This window comes from Mytilus trossulus, chromosome 6, assembly GCF_036588685.1.
Source record: "Mytilus trossulus isolate FHL-02 chromosome 6, PNRI_Mtr1.1.1.hap1, whole genome shotgun sequence".
NCBI lineage: Eukaryota > Metazoa > Mollusca > Bivalvia > Mytilida > Mytilidae > Mytilus > Mytilus trossulus.
In genome coordinates, this window is record NC_086378.1 from 86,532,946 (window position 1) to 86,548,073 (window position 15,128).

The window sequence follows — 15,128 nt, forward strand, 5'->3', positions numbered from 1 at the left end:
GAAAATTCAAAAAGGAAAGTCAAAAATCAAAAGGCAAAATCAAAAGTCCAAACACATCAAACCAATGAATACCAACTGTCATATTTTTATTATAATTTAAATATGTTTAAGCATCTAACTTCAAAACCAGCCAGAGATACAAACACTCTTTTATAGCCTTTTTCTAATGAGGAGAGGGCATACTGTTTTAACTCTTTTCTTTGAATTGATCTGTGAATTAAACACTTGTGTTTACATTTTCTCACACAAACTACAAGTGATTGCTATTTAAAATGTGGAGCTGTGATCTTATGCTTAGCCATATGTTGTGACAGAGTTTTAGTTACTTCAATAGTCTTCTTTCTGTTTGTTGAAAACATAAAATTTTAGTCATTAGCCCCCATGTGAGCTTATGCCATCACTAGGCGTCTGTCATCTGTTGTTGTCATTTTTCTGCATCTGTCCTCGTCTGTCATCGTAAACTTTTTCAAAAATTTTCTTCTCTAAAACTACTGGACCAAATACCTTCAATTTTTATCTAAATGTACCTTTGGGTATCTAGTTTATAATTTGATCCATTGACAAACATGGCCGCCATGGCTAAAAATAGAACATAGGGGTCAAATGCAGTTTTTGGCTTATATCTCAAAAACTAAACCTGCAAGAACAAATCTGACATGGGGGTTTAATTGTTCAATAGGCAAAGATCTATGAGCCCTGAAATTTTCAGACGTATCAAACAACCCATTGTTGGGTTGCTGCCACTGAATTTAGTTTTTTTTATGAAATTTTGCAGTTTTTTGTTATTATTTGGAATATCATGATAGGTAGATACAAACTGTAAACAGCAATAATGTTCAGCAAAGTAAGCTCTCCACAAAAAAAGTTAATATGACTAAAATTGTCAATTGACCACTTAAGGAGTAATGGCCCTTGAAAGACAATTTTACACAATTTGTTCATCAAGTTTGATAACATTTAAAAATCTTCTCCTCTGAAATACAGGTGACCGATTCGGGCTCTTTAGAGCCTCATGTTTTTTAATGAGCATGAATATAATAATTGAGCAATAAATCACAGTACTTCTTGATATTCTGCCATTATTTACAATGCTTGGAATTTACTTCAAATTTAAAAGACACAAATATCAAATTTATTTCAATTGAGATTAATCATAAAGGACGGTAAGACCCCTTTTTGGCCCCAAAGTATAGCAGTTTTACAAAATTGTTAAAATGTAAATTTTTAGTTATTTATTAGACAGTTGAATGCTTCTGCTTCATAAATATGGGCTGTTGTTGACAATACAATGCACATATATCGGGTTGTAGTAATGTAGTACCATTAAGTCATGCTAAATTACTGAAATCTTCAAAATTCTATCATTTTAGCTACATTTTAGACAGTTTCCGTGTAAAACGAAAGTGGCCTCATTCGTGTTCATCCTTAATATTGAAATGTAACTTGTATTTTATGATAAAACATAACATATATAAAGATTATGGATGAACATGGATGGTCACAAAACCATCTGAAAAGTGATGTTTTTTTTGGCATATTTGAGAGATTTTTCATATTTGAGCTTGAATCGGATCGTTTTTAATGACTAAATCAGTTAAAATCTTTCACATAAACTAATTGAATCAAGTGAAATAGACACTTAAGTGTTTAAAAAGTGGTCAAAATCTTTCGTCAGATGAAACTGAAATTTGAGGCCAAAATGAGTCCTTATCGGACCTACTCCTTTCAATGTGTATCCTTATCTGTGTATTCCAGGTGATATCTACAACACAGTATTATCAGTATACAGTCATGAAGTGGACAGACCTTTACCACAGTCTGATGAAGTTTTACTTTGTACACCTACTACAACTCTGGATATGGTAATTAAACCTTGAAAACATAGAATATTTTAGAATGTACACTAAAAAAAAATAATACTCAATTGAACAAACTTGTGCCATTCCAAATAAATTCATAATTCTTTGGATTGACACTTTAATTAACCTTGAACAAAAATTTACTGTTATTATCTGAAAACTTACTGAATTATCACTCCATTAATATAAAATTGAATATTTAAATGTCATTGTGACTCCACAGTTTAAATTTTTTTTATCAATCTTGTGTTCCTAAAATTTATTTCATGATTCTAAAAACTGAAGTTTTGTAGAATTAAATTGAAATAGCTCTTCTTACCAAGATCAGTTATTCAACACAGCTTGTTTAATAATTCATTCCTGAAAAAAATATGTTATTTACTATTGACTATTTGTTTTATTTTGTCATAAATAGACAAGATGAACAAAACTCTATAATTTGAACCTCTATTGTTAATACAATATCTTACCTAGGGTTATTTTTTTCTCATTTTAAAACTTCACCAAAAATAATAATTTTTTTTCTTATGAATGTTTCCTTCAGATTGAAATTTTCTGGAGACGAGCCTTGTTTGCCAACAATGACAGAGTGTATTGTCTTGTGAATGCTGATCTGTTGAATTACGATGTGAGTGACAAGGGAGAGAACTCACTAGAGAGACATCTCAGGAAAGCTGACAGTAAAGGTAAGATCTGTTGAATTATGATGTGAGTGACAAGGGAGAGAACTCACTAGAGAGACACCTCAGGAAAGCTGACAGTAAAGGTAAGATCTGTTGAATTATGATGTGAGTGACAAGGGAGAGAACTCACTAGAGAGACATCTCAGGAAAGCTGACAGTAAAGGTAAGATCTGTTGAATTACGATGAGAGTGACAAGGGAGATAACTCACTAGAGAGACATCTCAGGAAAGCTGACAGTACAGGTAAGATCTGCTGAATTATGATGTGAGTGACAAGGGAGAGAACTCACTAGAGAGACATCTCAGGAAAGCTGACAGTACAGGTAATATATGTTGAATTATGATGTGAGTGACAAGGGAAAGAACTCACTAGAGAGACATCTCAGGAAAGCTGACAGTAAAGGTAAGATCTGTTGAATTATGATGTGAGTGACAAGGGAGAGAACTCACTAGAGAGACATCTCAGGAAAGCTGACAGTAAAGGTAAGATCTGTTGAATTACGATGAGAGTGACAAGGGAGATAACTCACTAGAGAGACATCTCAGGAAAGCTGACAGTAAAGGTAAGATCTGTTGAATTATGATGTGAGTGACAAGGGAGAGAACTCACTAGAGAGACATCTCAGGAAAGCTGACAGTAAAGGTAAGATCTGTTGAATTATGATGTGAGTGACAAGGGAGAGAACTCACTAGAGAGACATCTCAGGAAAGCTGATAGTAAAGGTAAGATCTGTTGAATTGTGATGTCAGTGACAAGGGAGAGAACTCACTAGAGAGACATCTCAGGAAAGCTGACAGTAAAGGTAAGATCTGTTGAATTATGATGTGAGTGACAAGGGAGAGAACTCACTAGAGAGACATCTCAGGAAAGCTGACAGTAAAGGTAAGATCTGTTGAATTACGATGAGAGTGACAAGGGAGAGAACTCACTAGAGAGACATCTCAGGAAAGCTGACCTGTTGAATTATGATGTGAGTGACAAGGGAGAGAACTCACTAGAGAGACATATCAGGAAAGCTGACAGTAAAGGTAAGATCTGTTGAATTATGATGTCAGTGACAAGGGAGAGAACTCACTAGAGAGACGTCTCAGGAAAGCTGACAGTACAGGTAAGATCTGGTGAATTATGATGTGAGTGACAAGGGAGAGAACTCACTAGAGAGACGTCTCAGGAAAGCTGACAGTAAAGGTAAGATCTGTTGAATTACGATGTGAGTGACAAGGGAGATAACTCACTAGAGAGACATTTCAGGAAGGCTGACAGTAAAGGTAATATATGTTGAATTACGATGTCAGTGACAAGGGAGAGAACTCACTAGAGAGACATTTCAGGAAGGCTGACAGTAAAGGTAATATATGTTGAATTACGATGTCAGTGACAAGGGAGAGAACTCACTAGAGAGACATTTCAGGAAGGCTGACAGTAAAGGTAATATATGTTGAATTACGATGTCAGTGACAAGGGAGAGAACTCACTAGAGAGACATCTCAGGAAAGCTGACAGTAAAGGTAAGATCTGTTGAATTATGATGTGAGTGACAAGGGAGAGAACTCACTAGAGAGACATCTCAGGAAAGCTGACAGTAAAGGTAAGATCTGTTGAATTATGATGTGAGTGACAATGGAGAGAACTCACTAGAGAGACATCTCAGGAAAGCTGGCAGTAAAGGTAAGATCTGTTGAATTATGATGTGAGTGACAAGGGAGAGAACTAACTGGAGAGACATCTCAGGAAAGCTGACAGTAAAGGTAAGATCTGTTGAATTATGATGTGAGTGACAAGGGAGAGAACTCACTAGAGAGACACCTCAGGAAAGCTGACAGTAAAGGTAAGATCTGTTGAATTATGATGTGAGTGACAAGGGAAAGAACTCACTAGAGAGACATCTCAGGAAGGCTGACAGTAAAGGTAAGATCTGTTGAATTATGATGTGAGTGACAAGGGAGAGAACTCCCTAGAGAGACATCTCAGGAAAGCTGACAGTAAAGGTAAGATCTGTTGAATTACGATGTGAGTGACAAGGGAGAGAACTCACTAGAGAGACATCTCAGCAAAGCTGACAGTAAAGGTAAGATCTGTTGAATTATGATGTGAGTGACAAGGGAGAGAACTCACTAGAGAGACATCTCAGGAAAGCTGACAGTAAAGGTAAGATCTGTTGAATTATGATGTGAGTGACAAGGGAGAGAACTCACTAGAGAGACACCTCAGGAAAGCTGACAGTAAAGGTTAGATCTGCTGAATTATGATGTGAGTGACAAGGGAGAGAACTCACTAGAGAGACATCTCAGGAAAGCTGACAGTAAAGGTAGCACTCCACAGTTAGGTGTGTAGTTTCGCATTTTGGCCCCTGTGGATTTTTTAAATATGAGAGCTAGTGTGCAATAAAATTCATTTTTGGATAGCTGAGTATTTAAATAGCCTTTGTATTGGGTTTATATGAACATCAAGGTTATGTAATGTATGTAATATAGGCTGTTTTCTGTATGACAGTCCGTATTTGCATGTCCATACCATACATTGGTCCGGCAATTATTGTAATGTTTTTTTCCAACTTTTTATCGCCCGAACTTTGTGATTGGATTTTACGAAAAAATGAGGCGAAAGACACCCATTTTTTATTTGATCATTAGGAAGATTTAAGAAAACAGTTTCTAAAAAGGTATCACTCAAAGGCATTGAAATTCTAGTTTGATCCTAATTTTGGGGGGATATATGACATGTTCACCCCCCTTTTTGCAATATTTTATGGTAAATAAATGCTGAATGTTGCCATGGATACACATACAAGGAATTAATTTTCACCCTTTTAACTTTGGAAAATTGAATCTATGGAAGATACTGATTACATACATATGCACATGTACAACACAAACAGTTAGGTTAATGTATTAAAAATCCAGGAATAAGAGATGATAAAACATTTTGGGGCTCATTTTTAATTTTATTTTCTAACTGTGGAGTGCTACCAAAGGTAAGATCTGTTGAATTATGATGTGAGTGACAAGGGAGAGAACTCACTAGAGAGACATCTCAGGCAAGCTGACAGTAAAGGTAAGATCTGCTGAATTATGATGTCAGTGACAAGGGAGAGAACTCACTAGAGAGACATCTCAGGAGAGCTGACAGTAAAGGTAAGATCTGTTGAATTATGATGTGAGTGACAAGGGAGAGAACTCACTAGAGAGACATCTCAGCAAAGCTGACAGTAAAGGTAAGATCTGTTGAATTATGATGTGAGTGACAAGGGAGAGAACTCACTAGAGAGACATTTCAGGAAAGCTGACAGTAAAGGTAAGATCTGTTGAATTATGATGTGAGTGACAAGGGAGAGAACTCACTAGAGAGACACCTCAGGAAAGCTGACAGTAAAGGTAAGATCTGTTGAATTATGATGTGAGTGACAAGGGAGAGAACTCACTAGAGAGACATCTCAGGAAAGCTGACAGTAAAGGTAAGATCTGTTGAATTATGATGTGAGTGACAAGGGAGAGAACTCACTAGAGAGACATCTCAGGCAAGCTGACAGTAAAGGTAAGATCTGCTGAATTATGATGTCAGTGACAAGGGAGAGAACTCACTTAGAGAGACATCTCAGGAGAGCTGACAGTAAAGGTAAGATCTGTTGAATTATGATGTGAGTGACAAGGGAGAGAACTCACTAGAGAGACATCTCAGCAAAGCTGACAGTAAAGGTAAGATCTGTTGAATTATGATGTGAGTGACAAGGGAGAGAACTCACTAGAGAGACATTTCAGGAAAGCTGACAGTAAAGGTAAGATCTGTTGAATTATGATGTGAGTGACAAGGGAGAGAACTCACTAGAGAGACATCTCAGGAAAGCTGACAGTAAAGGTAAGATCTGTTGAATTATGATGTGAGTGACAAGGGAGATAACTCACTAGAGAGACATCTCAGGAAAGCTGACAGTAAAGGTAAGATCTGTTGAATTATGATGTGAGTGACAAGGGAGAGAACTCACTAGAGAGACATTTCAGGAAAGCTGACAGTAAAGGTAAGATCTGTTGAATTATGATGTGAGTGACAAGGGAGAGAACTCACTAGAGAGACATCTCAGGAAAGCCGACAGTAAAGGTAAGATCTGTTGAATTATGATGTGAGTGACAAGGGAGAGAACTCACTAGAGAGACATCTCAGGAAAGCTGACAGTAAAGGTAAGATCTGTTGAATTATGATGTGAGTGACAAGGGAGATAACTCACTAGAGAGACATCTCAGGAAAGCTGACAGTAAAGGTAAGATCTTTTGAATTACGATGTGAGTGACAAGGGAGAGAACTCACTAGAGAGACATCTCAGGAAAGCTGACAGTAAAGGTAAGATCTGCTGAATTATGATGTAAGTGACAAGGGAGAGAACTCACTAGAGAGACATCTCAGCAAAGCTGACAGTAAAGGTAAGATCTGTTGAATTATGATGTGAGTGACAAGGGAGAGAACTCACTAGAGAGACATTTCAGGAAAGCTGACAGTAAAGGTAAGATCTGTTGAATTATGATGTGAGTGACAAGGGAGAGAACTCACTAGAGAGACATCTCAGGAAAGCTGGCAGTAAAGGTAAGATCTGTTGAATTATGATGTGAGTGACAAGGGAGAGAACTAACTGGAGAGACATCTCAGGAAAGCTGACAGTGAAGGTAAGATCTGCTGAATTATGATGTGAGTGACAAGGGAGAGAACTCACTAGAGAGACATCTCAGGAAAGCTGACAGTAAGGGTAAGATCTGTTGAATTACAATGTGAGTGACAAGGGAGAGAACTCACTAGAGAGACATCTCAGGAAAGCTGACAGTAAAGGTAAGATCTGTTGAATTATGATGTGAGTGACAAGGGAGAGAACTCACTAGAGAGACATCTCAGGAAAGCTGACAGTAAAGGTAAGATCTGTTGAATTATGATGTGAGTGACAAGGGAGAGAACTAACTGGAGAGACATCTCAGGAAAGCTGACAGTAAAGGTAAGATCTGCTGAATTATGATGTGAGTGACAAGGGAGAGAACTCACTAGAGAGACATCTCAGGAAAGCTGACAGTAAAGGTAAGATCTGTTGAATTACGATGAGAGTGACAAGGGAGAGAACTCACTAGAGAGACATCTCAGGAAAGCTGACAGTAAAGGTAAGATCTGTTGAATTATGATGTCAGTGACAAGGGAGAGAACTCACTAGAGAGACGTCTCAGGAAAGCTGACAGTACAGGTAAGATCTGGTGAATTATGATGTGAGTGACAAGGGAGAGAACTCACTAGAGAGACGTCTCAGGAAAGCTGACAGTAAAGGTAAGATCTGTTGAATTATGATGTGAGTGACAAGGGAGAGAACTCACTAGAGAGACATTTCAGGAAGGCTGACAGTAAAGGTAATATATGTTGAATTACGATGTCAGTGACAAGGGAGAGAACTCACTAGAGAGACATCTCAGGAAAGCTGACAGTAAATGTAAGATCTGTTGAATTACGATGTCAGTGACAAGGGAGAGAACTCACTAGAGAGACATTTCAGGAAGGCTGACAGTAAAGGTAATATATGTTGAATTACGATGTCAGTGACAAGGGAGAGAACTCACTAGAGAGACATCTCAGGAAAGCTGACAGTAAAGGTAAGATCTGTTGAATTATGATGTGAGTGACAAGGGAGAGAACTCACTAGAGAGACATTTCAGGAAGGCTGACAGTAAAGGTAATATATGTTGAATTACGATGTCAGTGACAAGGGAGAGAACTCACTAGAGAGACATCTCAGGAAAGCTGACAGTAAATGTAAGATCTGTTGAATTATGATGTCAGTGACAAGGGAGGGAACTCACTAGAGAGACATCTCAGGAAAGCTGACAGTAAAGGTAAGATCTGTTGAATTATGATGTGAGTGACAAGGGAGAGAACTCACTAGAGAGACATCTCAGGAAAGCTGACAGTAAAGGTAAGATCTGTTGAATTATGATGTGAGTGACAAGGGAGAGAACTCACTAGAGAGACATCTCAGGAAAGCTGACAGTAAAGGTAAGATCTGTTGAATTATGATGTCAGTGACAAGGGAGGGAACTCACTAGAGAGACATCTCAGGAAAGTTGAGAGTACAGGTAAGATCTGGTGAATTATGATGTCAGTGACAAGGGAGAGAACTCACTAGAGAGACATCTCAGGAAAGCTGACAGTAAAGGTAAGATCTGTTGAATTATGATGTGAGTGACAAGGGAGATAACTCACTAGAGAGACATCTCAGGAAAGCTGACAGTAAAGGTAAGATCTGTTGAATTATGATGTGAGTGACAAGGGAGAGAACTCACTAGAGAGACATCTCAGGAAAGCTGACAGTAAAGGTAAGATCTGCTGAATTATGATGTGAGTGACAAGGGAGGGAACTCACTAGAGAGACATCTCAGGAAAGCTGACAGTACAGGTAAGATCTGTTGAATTATGATGTCAGTGACAAGGGAGAGAACTCACTAGAGAGACATCTCAGGAAAGCTGACAGTAAAGGTAAGATCTGTTGAATTATGATGTGAGTGACAAGGGAAAGAACTCACTAGAGAGACATCTCAGGAAAGCTGACAGTAAAGGTAAGATCTGTTGAATTACGATGTGAGTGACAAGGGAGAGAACTCACTAGAGAGACATCTCAGGAAAGCTGGCAGTAAAGGTAAGATCTGTTGAATTATGATGTGAGTGACAAGGGAGAGAACTCACTAGAGAGACATCTCAGGAAAGCTGACAGTAAAGGTAAGATCTGTTGAATTATGATGTGAGTGACAAGGGAGAGAACTCACTGGAGAGACATATCAGGAAAGCTGACAGTAAAGGTAAGATCTGTTGAATTATGATGTGAGTGACAAGGGAGAGAACTCATTAGAGAGACACCTCAGGAAAGCTGACAGTGAAGGTAAGATCTGTTGAATTATGATGTGAGTGACAAGGGAGAGAACTCACTAGAGAGACATCACAGGAAAGCTGACAGTAAAGGTAAGATCTGTTGAATTATGATGTGAGTGACAAGGGAGAGAACTCACTAGAGAGACATCTCAGGAAAGCTGACAGTAAAGGTAAGATCTGTTGAATTACGATGTGAGTGACAAGGGAGGGAACTCACTAGAGAGACATCTCAGGAAAGCTGACAGTAAAGGTAAGATCTGTTGAATTATGATGTCAGTGACAAGGGAGAGAACTCCCTAGAGAGACATCTCAGGAAAGCTGACAGTAAAGTTAATATTTACATACAATTTTGTGACTTTAAGAAACATAAATTACATTATGAGTGAAAATGTCATATCAACTGTTAATAAAGGCTTATCTTGTAAATGAAAATAAGAAAAAGCCAAAACTATTGCAAGAGGAAAATAAGGAATGGCAAATTGCCGCAATGCATAATTCCACAAAGTGCCACACAGAAACCAAAGATTGGACATCAGAAACTGAACTCAAAATAATAAGCACATTTTGCTCATTTAGCTTAGCTCATAATGTTGCTCACAATAAGTATAAAAACCATTATGAGATAACTATTAGAAGTCCTTCCATATGTATATTGCAGGTCTAAAGTATAGATTGGTAGTAATATGTAGTAGTGAGAATGAGTACAGATCCAGAATAGTAGCTGCTCTAGACAAATACCACAAACCTCCCTTACATACAGATGTCAACATGGTCAGGAAATATCTATTGACAAAGTTTAAAGTGGACAAATCAGACAAAGAATTGATACCTGCATCAACTGTAGATTATGAAAGGTATGACATTACAAATTAAATAGTAAGATTTGATAAGTAACAGTAGTATATACTGCTGATGGTCACAAACTAATAGGGCCATTTATGAATGTTAGGAAAAATAAAATTTTTGTGAAAGTAAATATTTGGTATGTATTCAATTACTCAAACTTATTTATATTAGGTTCTTTAAAACTTTTCATTGGCATTTATGTTATTGTACCTTCTTTCAGATGCAGTGTTCGTGTTGTAAAGTCATGGAGAGCTGGCGTGGGGAAGTCCCTTTACAAGAAAAGAATGGTAGAGAGTTTAGTGAAACAAGTCTCCTCTACACAGAACAGTATTACTATTCCACTTCATGAGAAGACATTAAACAATGATGAAATAATGGATGTTTTCAAGGAAGAAATTTTATCTCCACAAAAATACAGACCAAGAATATTCCACATTGACATATCTCATGAGGTTAGTACCTACACACCATTCCACATTGATATATCTCATATATCTCATGAGGTGAGTACTTAACAGGGATGGGCACGATTACTGACAAATGTAATCGATTAATAATCGATTACATGAAGGATTTTTGTGCAATCGATTAATAATCGATTACTCAAATTTTAGTATGTAATCGATTACAATCGATTACTTTATCAAAAGTAATTACATTACTTTTCGATTACTGTCGATTACACGCTCAACATTTCACCAAAAAAATAACATGAATAAACACAATTACACATGTATATTGCTCAACAATTGTATAGTGGAAATTAAGAACTTTACCAAATGCATCATTTAAAGCATTGATTCTAAATTATAAGTTAATAGCTGTTTTTTTTAAATCAAATCTCTTAATGAAGATTAGAAATATTTTAAAAAATCTTGAAATTTTTACTTTCAACATAAATGAAAGATGTCATCGCATTGCAACAATTACTTGTTCATAACTAATTGTTTTTCAAAAATTTTGCTTTCTTACAGACTTCAGTTAGCTTTTTTTTTACTCTTTAAAAAAATTTATTTTAGCATAGTTAATTATAATGTTTAAGGAAATATAAAAAAAAAAGTAAAATAATTAATTAGTTCAGCTAATTTTTAAGATCAAAATTTATTTTCATAATGACATGCATAATTTAAACCTTTTGTTTGGATAACAACCCTAATTACAGAATTACCTGCCACTGGATTACAATTTATAACCTGGGGCTAAATACTGTAAATTTCCTTCTTAATTAGACGCAAGTTAATTGAAATAAAAACAAGCTATGTTTGTTATTGATTAGAAGACTTTGATCATCTAATTAGGATATATTTATAGTGTCAAAGGGATACATCTATCTATTTCTAAAAAGAATTGCAATGCATTGCCATTGGTTCATTAATGTTAAAAGGATTTTTTATTCTTTTTTTAATTCAATTTATATATATGTATATCATAGCATTTAAGAAATCAACTGAATATATATTCTAAGCTCAAATTTCAACTATGATTAAAAATTATGTTTTCAGGAAATTTAATACAAATAAGCATACTACATTGTACTACTTTTAAAAATGTAGTACAGAACTTAACGAAAGACAGACACATTTCGTATCTAAGATCTATTTTGTTATTTTAAATCTAATTTATTATTTTAATATTAAAGCTCTTGAATTATTGACAAGCACATACACCATTTGTTTTAAAGAGCTAGATACAAACTAAATTTAGGCAGGGGATCTGGTTACTCATAATGCAGCTTGAGACAATCATAAGATAGAAATAAGGCAGTTGCTTAACTCTCAAGTATTGTTGATGCATACCATTTTATCTGTACTTCAAAGTGATAACATACATATTTACCTCTGAAATAGATTGTTTATCATCAAACTATTTTACTAAAGTAATCAAAATGTAATCGAAAAGTAATCGATGATTACATCCAAATTCTTGCTGTAATCGATTAAATTACGATTACATGTAATCGAAAATGTCTTCGATTACAGATTACTGTCGATTACTTGAAAAAATGTAATCAATTACAATCGATTACGATTACAGATTACGATTACCCCATCCCTGGTACTTAAACAACATTCCACATTGATATATCTCATGAGGTTAGTACTTACACACCATTCCACATTGATATATCTCATGAGGTGAGTACTTACACACCATTCCACATTGACATATCTCATGAGGTGAGTACTTACACACCATTCCTCATTGATATATCTCATGAGGTGAGTACTTACACACCATTCCACATTGACATATCTCATGAGGTTAGTACTTACACACCCATTCCACATTGATATATCTCATGAGGTTAGTACTTACACACCATTCCATATTGACATATCTCATGAGGTTAGTACTTACACACCATTCCACATTGACAGATCTCATGAGGTTAGTACTTACACACCATTCCACATTGACATATCTCATGAGGTTAGTACTTACACACCATTCCACATTGACATATCTCATGAGGTTTGAACACATTACACACCGATACATTTCATGTGTTTAGCACAATTAGAATTGCTCAGGCATCTTACTGGGAGGGAATGATGACGGAAAATTTTTGATTTTAGTATTTTAAAAATCATAATTTTTCTATTTGTATATTATTTATATGAATTAGGTCCAAGAAGGAGTAGATGTGTTCCTTTTCCAGTTGTTGATACTAGGATGTATAGACCATAGTTCTGGATATGTATGGAGGAGATCTGAGTTGGACTACTACATTATCGAGTCCATGCCTCTACTAGCCAGAGATACTGATATACATGTTAAAGAGGTAAGTTGTTCTAATAACTTCTAAAAAACTGATCATAGTTTAATGAAACTTTCTTGTACTGAATATGCATGACATATTTGCCACTGGACATTAAGCAAGAAATAATCAATCAATCAGTGAAAGTTTCTTACAATCTTAACCATGTCATGCAATAATGCACCTCTTATTTTTAGCTCACCTGGCCCAAAGGGTCAATAATACTATTAATTATAATGTTAACCTTATTTTACAACACTTCCAAAGCATCAGTAAGTACAGGTGAGCAACACAGGGTCTTGAGAACTTCTAGTTTAATGAACCTCAAACTTGAATATGAAAGATTGCTTTCTTTAAATAAATGATCCTTTTTATGATTGCAGGGAAGGAAGCTGAAATGTTTACACCACTGCCTAGACATTTTACCCCACATAATCTGCAGATCTCCCCAAGAAAGTCTAGACATCCTAAGACAGCCTGATGATAATACAATTCATGATAGGTTGTTTGATAATACAGAGTTCAGGAGTAAAACATTCCAGAGACCATACCAATACCTTAAGAGGCTTGACACTAACAGTAAACTTGACAGTGTTAATCCTAGCCAGGCAGAAGGAGATAAAAAGGATTGTTTAGTTGTCTTACTCAGGTTTGTTTGAATTTTATTATTGATAAAGGCAATAGGAATCTGATAGATTACTAAATCAAATATGCTGATAAGGTTTATGTTGTATTGATCTATTTCAAAAATTAAAAAAGTCATATTCTTGAGCAACCTGACTTCTCCTATCCAGCAATAAAACCCTTGTTAAAAATGTGTGTTCTTTTGATTGTGGGGAATGCATATAAACACAGAACATTTCTTTGGAAATTTTTTTTTATTGATAGATAAAATACTATAGACAGCCTGTTTTGCCCATTTATTGTTTATTGATGGAATTTAAGATATGTAAATTTAATTATAATTGACAGAAAAAATGAGATAGAATTTTAGATATGAGGAGCATTATATTTTCTAACACTGTGGTTTATTGGATTCATCTTAGTAAGTATTATATTATTTTGAGGACATTTTCTATTTTTAGACACTGCGGTATTAGAGATCCATCTTGGTCAGAGTTGTATCATTTTGTTAGTTTCTTGAACAAACAGTTACGAGAGTTTGAGGTGTCATCTTTTGTTGGTTTAGCTGCCTCTGAGGATTTACCAGGATTCTCTAAGTTTGTACTGAGATTTCTTATACAGATGTCCAGAGTGAGTGTGATTATAAACATAAGCTTTTGAATATTTTTAAAGGCCATGCTAAAAAATGTATTCCTATTAGTTATAATAAAAAATTATAAAGAATAATGACACAAAAAAAAATATAGAATGTATTTCTAGTATTGTTATTGGGTGTTATTGGCAATAGAAGTATTGTGATTTTGAAAAGACTCATTCCAATTATAATTTATTAGTGTGTAATAAAATATTGTATTCACTATTATTCTAAAAAGTGTAGATTAAGTAATTTTAACATAAAAATAGATAAAAACAATAGATTTAAGTGAAAATCTATTCAGAAATTTTAACAGGGAAAATTTTCATCAATTAGAACATGTGCATGCTAAGAAAAAGTGATTTGATGGGAATATTTACTTGCAGGATTTTTCTACGAGGTCTTTGGAAGTGAGTGAAGAATCTCCAATACAGCTGTTAACAAGACAGATAAGTCAGGGGGAGGAAGAGGAGGAGGATGATGTGGTACAACAGTACAAAATGAGGAGAACCTGGGAAACTAGGTAATGTTTTATCATAATAAATGAACCAAATTGTGCAATATGAAATCATAATAAATTATGGATATAGAATAAGGATAAGAATAGAGAGAAAGATCAAAGGTAATGGACTTAAGATATATTATAGCAACTTTCCCTTACTTTAATTGCAATTTTTGTACAGTATGTTGCATCACCACCACAGGCGTGTATCTCCAGTCAGCACATTGACCGCTTATAGAACCAAGTCATATCAAGGTGTATATATATTAAATATATACTTCTAAAAAGGGGTTCAATCTGCTGATATAAATCTAACTGTTTAGGCTTCACAGAGAC

The 15,128-nt window shown here is 35.4% G+C and overlaps 1 protein-coding gene across 1 annotated transcript in view; it reads left to right on the top strand.

Moving 5' to 3' along the window:
• The window catches only part of LOC134722103 (E3 ubiquitin-protein ligase rnf213-alpha-like), a 148,554-nt gene that overhangs the window by 41,729 nt on the left and 91,697 nt on the right, over positions 1 to 15,128 (top strand). The window contains exons 20-27 of the mRNA XM_063585590.1: positions 1,756 to 1,862; positions 2,404 to 2,545; positions 10,087 to 10,282; positions 10,495 to 10,726; positions 12,901 to 13,056; positions 13,416 to 13,681; positions 14,118 to 14,286; positions 14,677 to 14,813. Coding sequence (XP_063441660.1) covers positions 1,756 to 1,862; positions 2,404 to 2,545; positions 10,087 to 10,282; positions 10,495 to 10,726; positions 12,901 to 13,056; positions 13,416 to 13,681; positions 14,118 to 14,286; positions 14,677 to 14,813 — 1,405 coding nt within the window. The remainder of the gene's footprint in view (positions 1 to 1,755; positions 1,863 to 2,403; positions 2,546 to 10,086; positions 10,283 to 10,494; positions 10,727 to 12,900; positions 13,057 to 13,415; positions 13,682 to 14,117; positions 14,287 to 14,676; positions 14,814 to 15,128) is intronic.